At 44.1% G+C, this 22,029-nt stretch overlaps 1 protein-coding gene across 1 annotated transcript in view; it reads left to right on the top strand.

Annotated features, from left to right (window-relative positions):
* LOC102810097 (ras GTPase-activating protein 1-like) overlaps positions 1–22,029 on the top strand; it is an 89,296-nt gene that overhangs the window by 30,601 nt on the left and 36,666 nt on the right. The window contains exons 7-10 of the mRNA XM_085506861.1: positions 2,820–2,872; positions 8,200–8,347; positions 16,733–16,811; positions 17,704–17,848. Coding sequence (XP_085362987.1) covers positions 2,820–2,872; positions 8,200–8,347; positions 16,733–16,811; positions 17,704–17,848 — 425 coding nt within the window. The remainder of the gene's footprint in view (positions 1–2,819; positions 2,873–8,199; positions 8,348–16,732; positions 16,812–17,703; positions 17,849–22,029) is intronic.

Raw genomic sequence — 22,029 nt, 5'->3', positions numbered from 1 at the left:
AGGGTAGCCTGGTATGGGTGGCGGGGACATACTGATTGTGAAGGGTAGCCTGGTAGTAGGGGCAGGGACATACTGATTGTGAAGGGTAGCCTTGTATGGGTGGCGGGGACATGTTGATTGTTGAGCAGAGGCATGCTCATTGCGAAGCAGATTCTGGTAATGGGAGGAACGTGCTGACAAACATAGAAGCTTAAGAGTACAGTGCAGTTCTCGCGGAAGCTTTGGCTTTTGTGGCATCATTGTCGCCTACGCATGGCTTCATTGTCGCCTCAGCATCGCATCATTGTGGCATCAGCTTCGCGTCATTGAAAATTGAAGCTATGTTCGCCTTGCTATTTTGTGGCATCATCGTGGCCTCAGCTTCGCAGTCTCATGGCATCAACATGGCATCAGCTTCAACTTATTGTGACATGAGTATGACCTCATTATTTGCACGCAGAAGGGCAGTAGACAAAAACATGTACAGAACTTCGATATGTAATCGATTTGAAATTCAAGGCGAATAAAATAATATGATCAAGAGTAAAATGACATTTTAAAAAGATATCTTGTTTAATTATTTTAGTGTTGCGAGTATTGGGCACCAAAAACTTTGCGAAGTACATTACAATCGGCAAGGTGACGAGTTCCATATTGACTAGAAGGAAAATCGTGATAAATTCAAATCACACGATGCAATCTCGTTCTGATACAACACAATTTGCTGTATACGAAGTGAAACTGTTCTTGTTATAAAATTTACCTTTTTTCGCTCATTTTATTTTCTGCTAGAAGAGCAGATTCAGATTCCTTATTTCGGTGGTATTTTTTCTGTGTTTCGTTTAGTTTTAGCCGAGTCCGACCCCATGCCCGGACTACTAAAACATGCAATACACGCGTATGCCGCCTGGAGCGTCGGCGTCGTCGCCAGTCATCTTGATACAAAGTTCTAAAACAAGTGCGTACATTTCTAACATATGATTGGATGTAGTGGCGTCGGTCTGGTAAAATTTGACAACCAATTCTCAAAATTAAGTCACGATCAGTGATCTGAGCTCGATCTATATGTACTTTAAAAGTATTCTTACAAACATATTTTCGAATGAAAACGAGCCACATGCCCTGTAAAAAATCGAATAGCGCTTGACATGCAGAAATAATTTATTGGGCTTCAGAAAAAAAACGTGTCCATTTAGTGTGGCCGTAAATATTTGGTGACCAGCCGATGAACAATTTGAAAATCATGATTCACACGGAAGTCCTTCGATACTGAAAATTATCGACCCCAGTCTGGTTTACCTTATTTCCCAACTTGCAAAACTGATTAGTATCTCAGCCCTGTTTTCTTTTCTTTTCTTTTTTTTTAACTGAGGTAAAATCACATCCGTTTGTCAAAATATACCGATGTTTTTCAGTGAATAATTGCGAAGCCTGTCACAGCACAAACAAAACTTTGTGAATCGACGATGGAGATTGGATGGTACGACGACCCTTCAATTTGCGTTAAATATGTTTTGTTACAACATCATTGATTGGCTGAAAGTCACCTGATCGGAGCACGACCTGGGTCACAGAACCATATTTGTCCGTATTATCAACAGGACTTTGCGAAAAAACCACACCCACATTTTCAACCATTTTAACGCGGAAGTTGCCAACAAATGTCGATACTCGTGAATTTTATGAATTCGAATAAAATAAAGCTAGCGATTCGTAAGACTGTTTAATAATATATCCCCCGATGCTCTTCGATTTTTTTTTTATTTCAAGGTGAGAAATGGATACTAGTAGTTGAAGTTCCATCGATTTCAAGGCGACTATTTAACCGCGACAACTCTACGCTCTGTTGTAGTTTCGCGAGGTAAAACAAAAATACAATAAATAGTACTTGTTTAATTATTTGGTTGTACAGCCCGCAAATTACGGGACATGATCCCCATGAATTGCGATAAATAAATGCTGATTGTGTTGAATGACGGACGTCGGAACCGTTTGGAGAAACAAATTACGGTCGGTAGACATTTCAAACAAATGAAATTATTAACGAAAGACGAGATTTTTCTAGGTATTTACGATCATACGATCATACCAAATATATACAAATTGACAAATACACAAAGAGGTGTAATAGTAGGTCATTTTTATTTTAGCCTTAGAAATATTTTCTGTCACTCAGTCCACGTCCATGCATGGGAATTCTATTTAGCTTCATGGTCCTTCGGCTTGTCTTCTGCTTGGGGGGAAACAACAATAATTATACAAATCGTAAACTCAACACAATCAGGAAAAGAAACCCAGACAACCGTGTTGTACTTCTGTTGAATACATTTTGTAGCAGTGCGTCGCGTCGGAATATTGTCTAAAATAAAATATTCAATCCCAGCCAAATCTAGGTCAAAGGGTCAGATTGCGTGCATATAATTATAGATAGTTAAAACAAAAAGTATTTGCACTTTTGACGGTTGTTCAACATCTATGCACGGTTACTAAACTAGTAACCGTGATCTATGAAAAGCAGAATAAATAAATAAATAAAACGGAAATTGACTGGTCAAAAGGTTTGGGGGAAATGAGTACAGTACTTCTTTGTTTGATGAAGCGATGCTGATGCCACATTGTCGCCATAATGAGGCCACAATGAAGCGAAGCGATAATCGCCTAACTTTTTAATGTCGCGACATTGAAGCGATGCTGAAGCCATAACAATGCCATAATGATGCGATGCTGAAGCGAAGGTGAAGCTGAAGTGAAGCCAAAGCTTCCGCGAGAACTGTACTGTATTCTGCCTAAATATAGGGTTTCAAAATAAAAACATCAATGTTATTCTTTTTTGTTTTCAGTTGGTTTCATAGTGGCATAACTAAACAAGAAGCAGCTGAGCGGCTTATGATAGGTGAGTACTACATGTGTATGGGCAGCAATACTGTCTAGGATTATCAATATTATATTGGTGATCAATTTAATGCTATTTATCGAGTACATATTAATGCTTAGGTTACCTCTTATCAAGTTACCTGGTTATCAATTGCTTGCCAAGTCAACCGTTTGCCAAGTCATTCTATTGCCCTGTCATCTGCTTTCCCAATATGTTGATTGCCTGCCTAAGTTGACATCATTCCAAATCAACTGCTTCCCCAAATTAACAGCTTCGCATGTGAGCAAATGTTGTTCCAGAGCCGTATCTTAGACATCTGTTGACCATTTATGTTCAAACTTTATAGACACATTTGCAACCAAACTTTACAACTACATTATACATTAATATAATTTGTTTCATGTTCGCATTTCAGTTTGGTTTACTATTTAACTAAGGGACGACGTCAAAAGATCTATGTCGGATAAAAAACTTATTTGCTTTAGTTTGGGGGTGAGGGGGTTTTGACCTCAGAAAGTTTCCATCCTACAAAAATGATTTTATTTTTTAATGAAGTCAATTTGTATTTGTAGTTCGTTTTTTTCTATCCAATCATAGACAAAAATAACAGAAAATGGAAAAAAAAACATCCAAGACGAGAAAATGGTTTGGCCGAGTGTAAATATGTGCGTCAAATGAGGTCAATTTCAGGGCATTAACCTAGAGCATGCGCAGAACCCAGAAAAGTAGTTTGCGCATGCGTATATTCCCCTTCATTATTACAACTAAGTGCTATGCCATACTACTGTCCGATTATCGATTTGTATTTAATGGTGAATGTAGTCTGACGCCATGATCAATATTTATAAATTAAGTTTCAGTGGGGGGGGGGGGTGGAAAAAACTAAAACAATTAAGCTTTTTATCCGACATCGATCTTTTGACGTCGTCCCTAACAGGAACTCTGTCATGTCATGACATGAATAGTGGATTTTAGTCTTATCAAAACCTCTCCCACAACAACAACGCTAGACAATAGTGATCGACTGCATAGATGTTATGCCTTTAACATTCCCCTCATTCAAATATGAGACTTGTCAAGTATCATCCCCTCCCTCCTAAGTACTTACAGATTTCATTGATGACTACTTTTGTTAAAATAAAATAATGAAAAATATAGAATTTGGAATCCACACACACATGGAATCCTGGGCAGACGTCCCGGCAGCAGGGAAAGCGTGTTTGATGCTCACCTCTTAGTGACTACCTCAGGCCTTGGGGAACTCACCTCATGGGAGAAGAGAACAAACCCCCCCACCCCCCCCCCCCCACCCCCACCTGCAACTGCCGAACCCATGGCCACATATCCCTGTCGTGATTGCGACGGTGTAGTCCAGTTTGGAGACAGCGGGTGACCGATCCCTGGACCTTTCCAGGTGGTGACATCCTGTTATGGGATATCGCTGAAATCTCCATTTCCCCCGTCAGTGTCTCCCCTGTTGGGCACTGTCAGGGGACTCCCACAAGGCGGAAGCAATCAGACAGGAAGTAGCAGTTTGCTGGGAAAAGGCGGCATACACATGGTACATCAGCCGGAACTGAGTCCAGGCTTCTACCCAAACTTGTTCGTAGTACCAAATCTACAAGTGGCGGGCGTCCAGTTCTGGACTTAGGCAGACTGAATCAGTACGTGCTCCTCGATCGGTTCCACATGGTGACACCATTCAGGGTTCTTCTCTCCATCCACCATATCGACTGGCTAGCCCCACAAGGCTTAAGCGGGGCCTACATGCACATACTGATGCATCCAGCGAGTTGCCATCTCCTTCGAATTGCCCAGGTGGGCCAAGTATTTGAACCCACCATCCCACCGAACCCCCACCACCCAAAACCCCCGTTGGGGTTAGGCACAGCGTCCTACGTGCTCACCAGAGTGATGAAACAGGTAGTGCTGCTGCTTCACCAGATGTCGGTACATCTCAATCCGTACCCTCTTCTTTTTTTAGTTTATATTAATGACATTTCTAGATCATCCCCCCTTTTTTCATTCAGACTATTTGCTGATGACATCAGTCTATTTTATTCCGTAAAAGACCGTTCTGTAAACCTTCACACACTCAATATTGAATTAAATAAAGTTGCTACCTGGTGTAAATCAAAGAAATCAACTATAAACATTGACAAAACAAATTTCATGATTTTTCAGACAGCTCAAAGAAAAACAAGTATTGAGGGCGTATTGTCAATTGATGATTTGTCATTTAGAATGGTGTCGTCAGCTGTTTATTTAGGTGTCACACTTGACTCAACACTTTGTTGGAGACCCAAAAAAAATAAAACAATTGGGATAATCTCACACTTGAGGCATTATTTACCAAAATCCGTTATGATATTACTTTACAACTCGTTGATTCTCCCACACATTGCTTATTGTATTGAAATATGGGGACACACTTTTAGCACATATATTGATCCAATTTTTAAATTACAAAAAAAGTTTATCAGATTAATTTCTTTCTCTCATTTCCGAGCAAGTACCACACCACTTTTCCTGCAACTTGGCATTCTTGAACTACCAGAAAAAATATATATATTTAATATTTATTCAGATAAAGTTCCCTGTACAATTGTCACTTTTTTCTGGTGAAATAAATCTATTCTATTCTATTCTACCCAGACTACTGGTTACCAACAACCCCGGCAAGGGGTTAATAGCCAAACGCGTCAGGCTAACACAGGATTTACTTCACCAGTTGGGCTCGTTAGTAAATCGACCAATTGAAAGAAACCCTGCCCTGGTTGTCGTCACTGGCCAACCTCGGACAGGGGGGCCCCCTTGGACCCACTCGCCGCAGGTATGACTCTTGTAACAGATGCCTCCCCCCCAGGGAGCGCATCTATTGGACGAACAAGCCCGCATTAGTTTCAGGACAACCATATCAACCGGCTCGAACTGAGAGCAGTGTACTTAGCTCTACCACGCTTTCTACCTGTAGTTCAAGACCACAGAGTCCTGCTCTGCACAGGCAACGCAGAGGTGGTCTCCTTCAAGAAGGAGGGGGGGACGCATTCCCCATCGCTGTCAGTCCTAGCGGAGCAAATCCTCCTTTGGTGCCTGGAACACCAAGCTCCCGACGTACGTAACACTCCTGCTGACTCCAGGAGCCTGGGCCAGGGTAGCTTTGCTAACCCCGCGGACCCACTTAGTTGTGTAAGCCTTTCCTCCGTTCCCGCTAGTTCACCGGGCACCGGAGAAAACTTTGACAGGTGCACACCTGCATATTATCAATGATCGCACCCAATTGGCCAAGTAAGGACTAATTTCCACTTCTGTCGGAAATGCTAGTCGAAACACAAGCAGTGCTTCCGGACTTACCGGACCTGCCGTCCCAACCACCGGACCTGCCATCCCAACCAGATGGCGCACTACCAACGAGCCCAGCAGGTATCAATTACACGCATAGAGGCTCTCAGTAGACCCGCACATACGAAAGCCTCATCTAAGCGAGCTGCCAACGTCTTGGCCAGGGCGAACAGGAATTCCACCAACGCGTCCTACATTTCTAGACTGCGAGCTGATTGGTGTAGCGGAAGGGAAATTGATCCATACCATCCCTCTATTGGCCAGGTAGCAGGCTCCTTCGTCCACCTGTTTGACGAAGTGGGTTTGTCATACGCAGCGATCGTTGGCTACAGGTCGGCCTTGTCCGCCCACCATTCAAAACGTACGGGAACAAGACCAGTTGAGTATCCTATTATTAGGAGTCTATTTACTGCTTTCCAGACGCTGAGACCCCATACAAGGGAGCCGCCCAACTGGGACTTGTCGGCTGTGTTGTCCGCTCTAAGCAGATCGCCCTTTGAGCCTCTCCGATCAGCACCACTCAAATTTTTGACGTGGAAAATAGTCTTCCTAGTGGCCCTCGCATCAGGTAGGCGTCGACCAGAGCTGGGGGCATTGTCCTTTTCGAATGATGTACCGCAGTTACGGACATTCAAGGTGTGCTAAAGACACGAATCGGGTTTCTCACAAAGAACCAAATCCCAGGACACGATCCTCACCCGATCGTCAGGAAGAATTGCTCCTCTGCCCGGTTCGAGCACGGAGTTGCCACCAAACCATACTAAGGATTTGGGACCGGGGGGGGGGGGGGGGGGGGGGTGCCAGGCACATATCTTTTTCTTATGGCCCAGGCAGGCAGAATAGGCCGGCCTCCCCAACTTCCATAACCAGGTAGTTTACTGCGACTGTATTAGAGGTCTATAATACTTTAACTTCCTCGACACAGTGCTTGGAGAGACACCAAGTACAAGTGCATGAGGTATGTGCGATTGCCTACTCGCTAGTGCTAGTGTCAGGCCCCCCCCCCTCCAGCACACATGGAGGGCAGGCTTCTGGAGAACGCAGAACGTCTTTATCAACTACCACCTAAGAGACACAAAATCCATTGAATAGGGTCTCTCTAGGTTGGGTCCCGTCGTAGTGGGTCAGTCTTGGTTTGCTGACCCAGCCCAAACAACCACTAGGGTCCCAGTGTATAGGCAATAAGTCAGTCTCGGCATTTTATGCAGTCAGATTTCTCTACCGTCAGCACTCCCCTGGAAGCTCCTAGGTACCGCTTTGCGGCCTATGCTCTCATGCAGAACTGTTTCGGTCTTTACTTCGAAAACTTACTACTCCCCAGAATTGGGTTGGGGTCTAGCTTTCTCGGGCACATCGCACCCAGTCACCGTAGCAGCATTTTGGTTCTTGCTCCGGGGACTGTGATTATTGTAGAGTGTTTCATCCCATACTGGGAAAAGACTTTTCATCACTTTTCTGTTTGCTCTGAAAACCCGCCACCTATCGACGTCTGATACTGCCTACAGTTCAAAATAGTCATTTTGACTGACCGAAGTCTAAGGTGGGTAATTGAACGTAGTGAATTTAGGCGAGGGTTCTCCGAACCCGCCTATTCACATAGTACATACCCACCATATACTTTGCCCCCCAACCACCCCACTCTTAACGTAGCGTTGGTCTAAGTCCTTGATGCAGAGAAAAAGTAACCAGAGTGATTGTACAGCCGTCTATGGCACTGACATGTCGCCTCGGTCACATGGTTTGTGACATAAGGGAAAGAGAATCTTGGTGTCATTGGGCTTCCCCTGACCTAGATTCTATCTTTCCATCACTGGCAGAATCGCTGATTAATGCCTACAGTTCAAAATAGTCATTTCGACTGACCGGAGTCTATGGTGGGTATGAACTATTTGAATAGGCGGGATCGGAGGACCCTCGCCTAAGTCTGTGATAATACACACACTGCAATGTGTTTATTAATCATCTAAATGAAATGATAAATCACTAAATTGTATTTATTGCAGATGGAGATATTGGTAGTTTTTTGATTCGCTCAAGTGATCAGAACCCTGGGGACTATTCCTTGTCATTTAGAACACACCAGACCATTCAGAGGTTTCGTATACAGGGTCAGAGTAACCAATATCTAATGGGAGGCAGACATTACAACAGGTATTTTCAAACTAGTTAATGGTCAACTCATTGATACCAAGACAAAAAATTTAAAAAAAATGGAAACAAAAGATAAATTGTTTGTGCAATTAAACCCATGGCATTTCAACTCCAAATAGGACTATTCCATATAATGTATAATTTTGTATAACTCCCTTGGCACAGTGCTTGCTGATTCAAGGCTAAATTTTGAATGAGGTTTCCAAGTAGTGATAAACTGGATATTTATACATTTATCTTACTGCTCATGCTCTTCAGTCATCTTACTAGTAGCATCCAGGGTACTCAGCTCTGAAAATCATGTTTTTTTAGGCAATTGATGCTTAGTCAAGCATCGCCCTTGAAAAATTATCTGAAGAAGAATTTTTGTTCATCTTGTGCCAAATTAAGGAGAATATTGTGAGCAGTGTCGTCATTATTGATTTTTCACAACACTTTTACAATGAAGAAACATAAATGTTTACTGAAAATTGAATAGAACAGTATCCACAAACACATCATGAGTGTACTTGGACAGTCGCAGTCACATCATGAGTGTGCCCGGACAGTGTATAGTCACACCACGAGTGTGCTCTGACAGTGGACAGTCGCATCATGAGTGTGCCCGAACAGTGCACAGTCGCATCATGAGTGTGCCCGGACAGTGTACAGTCACATCATGAGTGTGCCCGGACAGTGTACAGTCACATCATGAGTGTGCCCGGACAGTGTACAGTCACATCATGAGTGTGCCCGGACAGTGCACCGTCGCATCATGAGTGTGCCCGGACAGTGCACAGTCACATCATGAGTGTGCCCGGACAGTGTACAGTCACATCATGAGTGTGCCCGGACAGTGTACAGTCACATCATGAGTGTGCCCGGACAGTGTAGTCACATCATGACTATGCCCGGACAATGTACAGTCACATCATGAGTGTGCCCGGACAGTGCACAGTCACATCATGAGTGTTCCCGGACAGTGTACAGTCACATCATGAGTGTGCCTGGACAGTGTACATTCACATGAGTGTGCTCAGACAGTGTACAGTCACATCATGAGTGTGCCCGGACAGTGTACATTCACATCATGAGTGTGCCTGGACAGTGTACATTCACATCATGAGTGTGCTCAGACAGTGTACAGTCACATCATGAGTGTGCCCGGACAGTGTACAGTCACATCATGAGTGTGCCCGGACAGTGTACAGTCACATCATGAGTGTGCCCGGACAGTGTACAGTCACATCATGAGTGTGCCCGGACAGTGTACAGTCACATCATGAGTGTGCTCGGACAGTGTACAGTCACATCACGAGTGTGCCTGGACAGTGTACATTCACATCACGAGTGTGCCTGGACAGTGTACATTCACATCATGAGTGTGCTCAGACAGTGTACAGTCACATCATGAGTGTGCCCGGACAGTGTACAGTCACATCATGTGTGTGCTCGGACAGTGTACAGTCACATCATGAGTATGCTCGGACAGTGTACAGTCACATCATGAGTGTGCTCGGACAGTGTACAGTCACATCATGAGTGTGCTCGGACAGTGTAGAGTCACATCATGAGTGTGCCCGGACAGTGTACAATCACATCATGTGTGTGCTCAGACAGTGTACAGTCACATCATGAGTGTGCTCGGACAGTGTACAGTCACATCATGAGTGTGCTCGGACAGTGCACAGTCGCATCATGAGTGTGCCTGGACAGTGTATAGTCACATCATGAGTGTGCCCGGACAGTGCACAGTCACATCATGAGTGTGCCCGGACAGTGTTACAGTCACATCATGAGTGTGCCCGAACAGTGTACAGTCACATCATGAGTGTGCCCGGACAGTGTACAGTCACATCATGAGTGTGCCCGGACAGTGTACAGTCACATCATGAGTGTGCCTGGACAGTGTAGTCACATCATGACTATGCCCGGACAATGTACAGTCACATCATGAGTGTGCCCGGACAGTGCACAGTCACATCATGAGTGTTCCCGGACAGTGTACAGTCACATCATGAGTGTGCCCGGACAGTGTACATTCACATCATGAGTGTGCTCAGACAGTGTACAGTCACATCATGAGTGTGCCCGGACAGTGTACAGTCACATCATGAGTGTGCCCGGACAGTGTACAGTCACATCATGAGTGTGCCCGGACAGTGTACAGTCACATCATGAGTGTGCTCGGACAGTGTACAGTCACATCATGAGTGTGCTCGGACAGTGTACAGTCACATAACGAGTGTGCCTGGACAGTGTACATTCACATCATGAGTGTGCCTGGACAGTGTACATTCACATCATGAGTGTGCTCAGACAGTGTACAGTCACATCATGAGTGTGCCCGGACAGTGTACAGTCACATCATGTGTGTGCTCGGACAGTGTACAGTCACATCATGAGTATGCTCAGACAGTGTACAGTCACATCATGAGTATGCTCAGACAGTGTACAGTCACATCATGAGTGTGCTCGGACAGTGTACAGTCACATCATGAGTGTGCTCGGACAGTGTACAGTCACATCATGAGTGTGCCCGGACAGTGTACAATCACATCATGTGTGTGCTCGGACAGTGTACAGTCACATCATGAGTGTGCTCGGACAGTGTACAGTCACATCATGAGTGTGCTCGGACAGTGTACAGTCACATCATGAGTGTGCCCGGACAGTGTACAGTCACATCATGAGTGTGCCCGGACAGTGTACAGTCGCATCATGAGTGTGCCCGGACAGTGCACAGTCGCATCATGAGTGTGCCTGGACAGTGTATAGTCACATCATGAGTGTGCCCGGACAGTGCACAGTCACATCATGAGTGTGCCCGGACAGTGTTACAGTCACATCATGAGTGTGCCCGAACAGTGTACAGTCACATCATGAGTGTGCCCGGACAGTGTACAGTCACATCATGAGTATGCCCGGACAATGTACAGTCACATCATGAGTGTGCCCGGACAGTGCACAGTCACATCATGAGTGTTCCCGGACAGTGTACAGTCGCATCATGAGTGTTCCCGGACAGTGTACAGTCACATCATGAGTGTGCCCAGACAGTGTACAGTCACATCATGAGTGTGCCCGGACAGTGTACAGTCACATCATGAGTGTGCCCGGACAGTGCACCGTCGCATCATGAGTGTGCCCGGACAGTGTACAGTCACATCATGAGTGTGCCCGGACAGTGTACAGTCACATCATGAGTATGCCCGGACATTGTACAGTCACATCATGAGTGTGCCCGGACAGTGCACAGTCACATCATGAGTGTTCCCGGACAGTGTACAGTCACATCATGAGTGTGCCTGGACAGTGTGCATTCACATCATGAGTGTGCCTGGACAGTGTACATTCACATCATGAGTGTGCTCAGACAGTGTACAGTCACATCATGAGTGTGCTCAGACAGTGTACAGTCACATCATGAGTGTGCCCGGACAGTGTACAGTCACATCATGAGTGTGCCCGGACAGTGTACAGTCACATCACGAGTGTGCCTGGACAGTGTACATTCACATCATGAGTGTGCCTGGACAGTGTACATTCACATCATGAGTGTGCTCAGACAGTGTACAGTCACATCATGAGTGTGCCCGGACAGTGTACAGTCACATCATGTGTGTGCTCGGACAGTGTACAGTCACATCATGTGTGTGCTCGGACAGTGTACAGTCACATCATGAGTATGCTCGGACAGTGTACAGTCACATCATGAGTGTGCTCGGACAGTGTACAGTCACATCATGAGTGTGCTCGGACAGTGTACAGTCACATCATGAGTGTGCCCGGACAGTGTACAATCACATCATGTGTGTGCTCAGACAGTGTACAGTCACATCATGAGTGTGCTCGGACAGTGTACAGTCACATCATGAGTGTGCTCGGACAGTGTACAGTCACATCATGAGTGTGCTCGGACAGTGTACAGTCACATCATGAGTGTGCTCGGACAGTGTACAGTCACATCATGAGTGTGCCCGGACAGTGTACAGTCACATCATGAGTGTGCCCGGACAGTGTACAGTCGCATCATGAGTGTGCCCGGACAGTGCACAGTCGCATCATGAGTGTGCCTGGACAGTGTATAGTCACATCATGAGTGTGCCCGGACAGTGCACAGTCACATCATGAGTGTGCCCGGACAGTGTTACAGTCACATCATGAGTGTGCCCGAACAGTGTACAGTCACATCATGAGTGTGCCCGGACAGTGTACAGTCACATCATGAGTGTGCCCGGACAGTGTACAGTCACATCATGAGTGTGCCTGGACAGTGTAGTCACATCATGACTATGCCCGGACAATGTACAGTCACATCATGAGTGTGCCCGGACAGTGCACAGTCACATCATGAGTGTTCCCGGACAGTGTACAGTCACATCATGAGTGTGCCTGGACAGTGTACATTCACATCATGAGTGTGCTCAGACAGTGTACAGTCACATCATGAGTGTGCCCGGACAGTGTACAGTCACATCATGAGTGTGCCCGGACAGTGTACAGTCACATCATGAGTGTGCCCGGACAGTGTACAGTCACATCATGAGTGTGCTCGGACAGTGTACAGTCACATCATGAGTGTGCTCGGACAGTGTACAGTCACATAACGAGTGTGCCTGGACAGTGTACATTCACATCATGAGTGTGCCTGGACAGTGTACATTCACATCATGAGTGTGCTCAGACAGTGTACAGTCACATCATGAGTGTGCCCGGACAGTGTACAGTCACATCATGTGTGTGCTCGGACAGTGTACAGTCACATCATGAGTATGCTCAGACAGTGTACAGTCACATCATGAGTATGCTCAGACAGTGTACAGTCACATCATGAGTGTGCTCGGACAGTGTACAGTCACATCATGAGTGTGCTCGGACAGTGTACAGTCACATCATGAGTGTGCCCGGACAGTGTACAATCACATCATGTGTGTGCTCGGACAGTGTACAGTCACATCATGAGTGTGCTCGGACAGTGTACAGTCACATCATGAGTGTGCTCGGACAGTGTACAGTCACATCATGAGTGTGCCCGGACAGTGTACAGTCACATCATGAGTGTGCCCGGACAGTGTACAGTCGCATCATGAGTGTGCCCGGACAGTGCACAGTCGCATCATGAGTGTGCCTGGACAGTGTATAGTCACATCATGAGTGTGCCCGGACAGTGCACAGTCACATCATGAGTGTGCCCGGACAGTGTTACAGTCACATCATGAGTGTGCCCGAACAGTGTACAGTCACATCATGAGTGTGCCCGGACAGTGTACAGTCACATCATGAGTATGCCCGGACAATGTACAGTCACATCATGAGTGTGCCCGGACAGTGCACAGTCACATCATGAGTGTTCCCGGACAGTGTACAGTCGCATCATGAGTGTTCCCGGACAGTGTACATTCACATCATGAGTGTGCCCAGACAGTGTACAGTCACATCATGAGTGTGCCCGGACAGTGTACAGTCACATCATGAGTGTGCCCGGACAGTGCACCGTCGCATCATGAGTGTGCCCGGACAGTGTACAGTCACATCATGAGTGTGCCCGGACAGTGTACAGTCACATCATGAGTATGCCCGGACATTGTACAGTCACATCATGAGTGTGCCCGGACAGTGCACAGTCACATCATGAGTGTTCCCGGACAGTGTACAGTCACATCATGAGTGTGCCTGGACAGTGTGCATTCACATCATGAGTGTGCCTGGACAGTGTACATTCACATCATGAGTGTGCTCAGACAGTGTACAGTCACATCATGAGTGTGCTCAGACAGTGTACAGTCACATCATGAGTGTGCCCGGACAGTGTACAGTCACATCATGAGTGTGCCCGGACAGTGTACAGTCACATCACGAGTGTGCCTGGACAGTGTACATTCACATCATGAGTGTGCCTGGACAGTGTACATTCACATCATGAGTGTGCTCAGACAGTGTACAGTCACATCATGAGTGTGCCCGGACAGTGTACAGTCACATCATGTGTGTGCTCGGACAGTGTACAGTCACATCATGAGTATGCTCAGACAGTGTACAGTCACATCATGAGTGTGCTCGGACAGTGTACAGTCACATCATGAGTGTGCTCGGACAGTGTACAGTCACATCATGAGTGTGCCCGGACAGTGTACAATCACATCATGTGTGTGCTCGGACAGTGTACAGTCACATCATGAGTGTGCTCGGACAGTGTACAGTCACATCATGAGTGTGCTCGGACAGTGTACAGTCACATCATGAGTGTGCCCGGACAGTGTACAGTCACATCATGAGTGTGCCCGGACAGTGCACAGTCGCATCATGAGTGTGCCTGGACAGTGTATAGTCACATCATGAGTGTGCCCGGACAGTGCACAGTCACATCATGAGTGTGCCCGGACAGTGTTACAGTCACATCATGAGTGTGCCCGAACAGTGTACAGTCACATCATGAGTGTGCCCGGACAGTGTACAGTCACATCATGAGTGTGCCCGGACAGTGCACAGTCACATCATGAGTGTTCCCGGACAGTGTACAGTCGCATCATGAGTGTGCCTGGACAGTGTACATTCACATCATGAGTGTGCCCAGACAGTGTACAGTCACATCATGAGTGTGCCCGGACAGTGTACAGTCACATCATGAGTGTGCCCGGACAGTGCACCGTCGCATCATGAGTGTGCCCGGACAGTGTACAGTCACATCATGAGTGTGCCCGGACAGTGTACAGTCACATCATGAGTATGCCCGGACATTGTACAGTCACATCATGAGTGTGCCCGGACAGTGCACAGTCACATCATGAGTGTTCCCGGACAGTGTACAGTCACATCATGAGTGTGCCTGGACAGTGTACATTCACATCATGAGTGTGCCTGGACAGTGTACATTCACATCATGAGTGTGCTCAGACAGTGTACAGTGACATCATGAGTGTGCTCAGACAGTGTACAGTCACATCATGAGTGTGCCCGGACAGTGTACAGTCACATCATGAGTGTGCCCGGACAGTGTACAGTCACATCATGAGTGTGCCCGGACAGTGTACAGTCACATCATGAGTGTGCTCGGACAGTGTACAGTAACATCATGAGTGTGCTCGGACAGTGTACAGTCACATCGTGAGTGTGCTCGGACAGTGTACAGTCACATCATGAGTGTGCCCGGACAGTGTACAGTCACATCATGAGTGTGCCCAGACAGTGTATATTCACATCATGAGTGTGCCCGGACAGTGTACAGTCACATCATGAGTGTGCTCGGACAGTGTACAGTCACATCATGAGTGTGCTCGAACAGTGCACAGTCACATCATGAGTGTGCTCGGACAGTGCACAGTCACATCATGAGTGTGCTCGGACAGTGTACAGTCACATCATGAGTGTGCTCGGACAGTGCACAGTCACATCATGAATGTGCCCGGACAGTGTACAGTCACATCATGAGTGTGCCCGGACAGTGCAGTCACATCATGAGTGTGCCCGGACAGTGCAGTCACATCATAAGTGTGCCCGGACAGTGTACAGTCACATCATGAGTGTGCCCGGATAGTGCACAGTCGCATCATGAGTGTTCCCGGACAGTGTATAGTCACATCATGTGTGTGCCCGAACAGTGCACAGTCACATCATTAGTGTTCCCGGACAGTGCACAGTCACATCATGTGTGTGCCCCGACAGCGTACAGTCACATCATGAGTGTGCCCGGACAGTGTACAGTCACATCATGAGTGTGCCCGGACAGTGTACAGTCATATCATGAGTGTGCCCGGACAGTGTACAGTCACATCATGAGTGTGCCCGGACAGTGTACAGTCACATCATGAGTGTGCCCGGACAGTGCACAGTCACATCATGAGTGTTCTCGGACAGTGTACAGTCACATTATGAGTGTGCTCGGACAGTGTACAGTCGCATCATGAGTGTGCCGGACAGTGTACAGTCACATCATGAGTGTTCCCGAACAGTGTACATTCACATCATGAGTGTGCCTGGACAGTGTACAGTCACATCATGAGTGTGCCCGGACAGTGCACAGTCACATCATGAGTGTTCTCGGACAGTGTACAGTCACATCATGAGTGTGCTCGGACAGTGTACAGTCACATCATGAGTGTGCCGGACAGTGTACAGTCACATCATGAGTGTTCCCGGACAGTGTACATTCACATCATGAGTGTGCCCGGACAGTGCACAGTCGCATCATGAGTGTGCTCGGACAGTGCACAGTCACATCATTCTATGCTGTACAAAATGTTGTTCGAGAAGGCTGATCATTACTGCAGTGGTATCACTTTCGCATTTCCTGTGTATTCAGTTTCTTGTAACTAGCATACCTGTGTGAATGACGTAAAAGAATTGATTTGCATATCAGATCCATATTCACTAGGCTAATTGATTCTGTGGGTTTGTTTATTTCAGTCTTGAAGACATTATTGAACACTATCAGGAAGAAGAGCTTGTTGAAGGATACAAACTGATCAAGCCAGTAATCACCAAGGTAGGAATATTTTTTCTGTGTTCTACATTTGTCTGTATCTAAAACTGAAGTATATATATTTTCAGTGAATGTTTTTGTTTGCGGGGTGAGTATTATTTTTGGGTTAATAAATCTTTTACTTCCATGCAGTGTGTCATGAATATAAATAAATTTGAGACAAATTTACAAATTTCAATGATGACTCAAATGATGTTTTTGGTCAACAGGAAGTAGTCTGTTTCCAGAATGCTTCTTAAAGACGCACTACATTCTCTCATGTTTTTATTACATGTTACAATTCAACATAACAATGATGTCATTATAAAAATGCATCATATCGTTTCTTTTACATCTGTATACAACTGACTTTCATCAGTGTCTGCTCTTTCTGACCTATTCCTTTAAAGCGAGCAATCATTTGCAAATCATTTTCCAAAAGCAAGGTCTGCTCTACTCTACTCTACTCTACTCGACTCGACTCGACTCGACTCGACTCGACTCTACTCTACTCTACTCTACTCTACTCTACTCTACTCTACTCTACTCTACTCTACTCTACTCTACTCTACTGTTTTGTTTACTGTACTCTACTCTACTGTTTTGTTTACTGTATTCTACTCTACTGTTTTGTTTACTGTACTCTACTCTACTGTTTTGTTTACTGTACTCTACTCTACTGTTTTGTTTACTGTACTCTACTCTACTGTTTTGTTTACTGTACTCTACTCTACTGTTTTGTTTACTGTACTCTACTGTTTTGTTTACTGTACTCATCTTTAATTGCTTGCAACTCTATTTGACAGGAGAGGTTTTTTTTTTATGCCCAACAAGAAATAATCTACAAGCACACTAGTGCTAGAGTCTCGTCATCAACCGGAATAATCACAGAGACTCTTCTTTTATATTTAAATAGCGCCAGGTGGAAACTAATGGTAGAACAGTGCAAGATCTTGACAGCCATGCAGTGTATGCTACAATCAAAGCTAGAAACACTGGAACACAGATTCTGTCCAATAAGTTTGATTCTTCAGTAATGAAAGGCTATCTAAACAAAAAAAGTATGTAAAAAATGCAAGAGTGGTTAGGGGTGATCTCATATTCAAATATGCGGGTCAAACCTACGAAAACCCAAACCGCCCTAAACCGCCCGAACAAAACCCAGTTTTGCGGTTTGGAAGTTTAATCAATAGACAGTGCGGTTCAGGACGACCGCACGAATTTGCATAAAAACTGCGGTTCGAACCGATCTCATTCACACCTCATTCGAGCTGTTGTTTATTTTTAGGATTGACAGAGTTTACATAGCTTTTTGAAGACTAGATAGTTGTCTCTAAAATGTGTCTATTTATTGGTGTACAGTAATCATTTTACCGCGTGTCTTGCCTAAAAAAAACACTTTCATATATCGGTGAACAGCGTGCTGAATAAATTTTTTTGTTTTGATAAACTGTTACGCTCGAGTCGCAAATTGAGCAGAGAACGTGAATCAGACTTTTCATTGGGCTGAACAATTGATATGTGTTTCTGACAGCTAATAAGTATCAGAAGACGAACATTTGTTGATACAAAGTTGCATTTGAAACTTGCTCTACTGTGTTCAAGCCTTTACTACTATTGCGCATTCAATTTTCAAACAGTTCTTTCAGGAGTGCGGCATCGCAAAATACGGAAAAACAAATGCAGCATACGCCATGAAAATTTATTTCGATTTGCTGCACATCGGTTATTTGCAGTTTTCCTTAATTGCCAGTGACACGAAGTATCAAAACAGAAAATTAAATTAAATGGACTCGCGCTGATTATTTAAGGCTACGAACCCTGACCTCTGAAAATACCTTATTCATAGAGTGCCTTGTACCTAAGACCGTCGCCCAAGGCGACACAGTGCACGTTGCGATATCGCAATCGATGCATGCTGGGTGATAAGGAGGAATTCTGATTGAGGTAACCAAAATGGCTGCGTTGAGTGCAACACCTCGCTGCCTACTTCGCCCACAGTCCCTCAAGGCACTGTGCTTCGATGTTTTTTCTAAAATAATCGTTTATTTTTAATTAACCAGGGGTTCGAAATGTGTGCTTTTTGTCACAGAAAAGTAAGATATGGGCAGCTGTAAATACCCGTAGTTTCCCTGCAATGCCGTCAGCTGACAATGTTACGGTGGTCGTAGTGCTGGAGTCGTAGCGTTAGCCCTGACTGTAGTTTTGACACAGAGATAGAGGGACTGTGGTTTTCAGATGCCTTCGTAGAAAACAATGTTGCCATTATCGATTTAATACTTTCATCATATTTTGATAACTCGCAGTCTCACAGACTTTACAAACCTAACCAAAAAATGTGTTCTATGAATTTATGAACTGACATGGGCACAACACTGACCGTACTTGTTGCGGACAAAATGTACCAGTTCGCTCCATGGATAAACATATTTTACTGACTATGCCAAATATATATATAATGTAAGTAATTTATCCTAAGAAGCTGCTCATTAAAATCCTAGTGCATTTTCTCCCTGTTCTGTTTCAAACATTAATTTACCTTATATATCACAATAGAGAGGGTTTATGGTATCACTTGATTCACGTTCAATGACAAAATATAACAAACCATCACGTCTGTAATTAATTTAACTCATGATTTAATAACAATAACAATTGTATTGACTTGTACCAAAATGTGAGTTGTGGGAAACTGATTATTATTACCAATCACAGAAATAAATAAATATAATTTTCATCACACTTATAAATGACATAATGTGTAAATAGATTTGTGAAACAAATGCAAGTTTGTTTTTTATTAGCATTTACATGTACAAGACTTGCAAAGAAAAAAAATCGTTGCTATAATTCTTAGCACTTCAAAATATAACACTCAGGAGGAGCTCCTTAGTATACATCTTATTTTTTTCCTACTGAAACCAGGCTGAAACAGTAAGAAAAACGTAGGTTTCCCTAGGTCTGTCTTCATTGTTCTCTGTTGTTTGTTTTCAGTGGGGGCGTTAATGGGCAGTTAATTCGAAGGTTAGGTTCAAACCTACTACTAATTTGCATATTGTTGGTCTAGTAGGTCTGAATGGGGCAGGAAAGGGCAGGCCGGGTTAACCCAGGTTTGACCAAAGTGTTTGAATATGAGATCACTCCTTAGTTCTATGATAGTTTTCACAGCATACATAAATATTTCTCACTTTTACCTGTGTGCATTTTTGTCTTCTTTCCAACAGAAATCCTACAAGTGTTTTCTGTAAAAGTGTCTGTGACGTACATCAGAAATTGTTTTCTTTGTTGGCCAGTATCTATTTGGCACACATTTATGACTTGTTGTACACTGTGGTGTCACTTTGATTCTGGACACTCTAGTCACTGGTTGGACATTGTTCAAAAAAGATGTATCCACATATCACACATGCTTTGGCTGATCATGTTCTAACTTTCCTTCATGATCACATTCAAGATGGCTGAAATTTAAACTTCACATATACGGTAGTTGTCCGGGTAAGCACCCATGCCCTGGCAAACGCCCACCCCCCAATTTTGATAGAATAAAAGAAATTGAGGCCATGTCCGGGCATATGTCTATTTTCATTATTTCTGGTTTATTTGTCACATTATAGCAATAAATTATTAGTCCCCATTCGGACGCAGTCCGAAAACGGGGACTTATGTTTTGACCTCCCTGTGTCCGTGTGTCCGTCCGTGTGTGTGTGTGTGTGTGCGTGTGCGTGCCTGCGTGCGTGCGTGCGTGCGTGCGTGCGTGCGTCCGGATCTGTATCTTAGAAATGTCTGGACCAATCACAATCTAACTTCACACATACATCATACATGATATTATACATATGCACGTCAATTTGTTTCACGATCTGATTCAAGATGGCCGAATGGTGTCCATTTTTGTGCTAAAAAATCCTAAAAAGCAAGCATTTCTCGGCTGTTTACAGATGGATTTTATTCAAACTTGGTATATACATTAGACATTATGGGACCTTGATGCAAATAATTTTGTTTTTCAGATAAGATTCAAAATGGCCGACTGGCGGCCATTTTGTTTTAATGAATGGGCTTCTAGACTTATATCTCCGACTTGTTTTGACTGATTATATTCAAATTTTAAATATTCATTATACATCATGTCATAGATAAACAGATATATTGGTTTGACGATCCTATTCAAAATGGTCGAATGGTGGTCATTATTGTGCTAAAAAAATCATCAAATATTAAGCATTTCTGGCATTTATGGGTGGATTTCGTTCAAACTTGGTACATACATTGGGCCACAGACTAGATTAGTTCGGATGAACTACCTCTGTGGTCCACACCAAGAAATTATTATTATTATTATTATTATTATTATTATAAGATTACTAGAATTGTTATTATTATTGGTGAAATAAATCAAATCAAATCAAAAAAAACATTAGACATTACAGGTTCCTGATGCACGTCATTTTATTTTTCAGATTGGATTCAAAATGGCTGACCGGCGGCCATTTTTTTTTAATGTTTTAATGACTAGGCTTCTAGAGCCATATCTCTTAAATGCTTTGACTGATTATATTAAAATTTTATATATTCGTTATACATCATGTCATATATATACATGTATTCAAAATGGCTGTTCCAGAGCAATATCTCTCAATATGGACAAGTACTTGTCAGATGATCAGATACAAATGTCAATCTTTTTAAGGTTAAAAAATCATATTCCTGACATGGTTATATTCCAGCTATATTACTATAAACAAAACTATATATTTTAAATTTGATAACTAACTGGGACTGTGCCATGCATGGCTTGTTTTTATTATACTTCTAATGTTGCATATTATTAATTTATTTTCGTTGCATGTTTTTATTTGCCATTCTATTCTCTGCTGCAGTTCGATCTGCGTGTTGTCAATTTTCGTGAATTTTCATTTTTTTTAGAGGGGGTGTTCGGGCAAACGCCCACCCTTATTTTTTGTCAATTTTTCATGTTCAGGACCCTAGGCACTTACTCGGAAAACTATGGTATATCATACATTAGGTCATATATATATCACATCCTTAATACATATATAGAACGTAACATAATGTTTCATACATTTCATACTTTGCATGTCACAGAACTTTGCATCCAGGGGTGTCATGGTACTTTGCATCCAGGGGTGTCATGGTACTTTGCATCCAGGGATGTCATGGTACTTTGCATCCAGGGATGTCATGGTACTTTGTATCCAGGGGTGTCATGGTACTTTGCATT

Source organism: Saccoglossus kowalevskii, chromosome 13 (genome assembly GCF_978046115.1).
Source record: "Saccoglossus kowalevskii chromosome 13, keSacKowa6.1, whole genome shotgun sequence".
NCBI classification, from domain to species: Eukaryota; Metazoa; Hemichordata; class Enteropneusta; family Harrimaniidae; genus Saccoglossus; species Saccoglossus kowalevskii.
The sequence above is the reverse complement of the archived record's forward strand: the minus strand, read 5'-3'. Positions and strand labels throughout refer to the sequence as shown.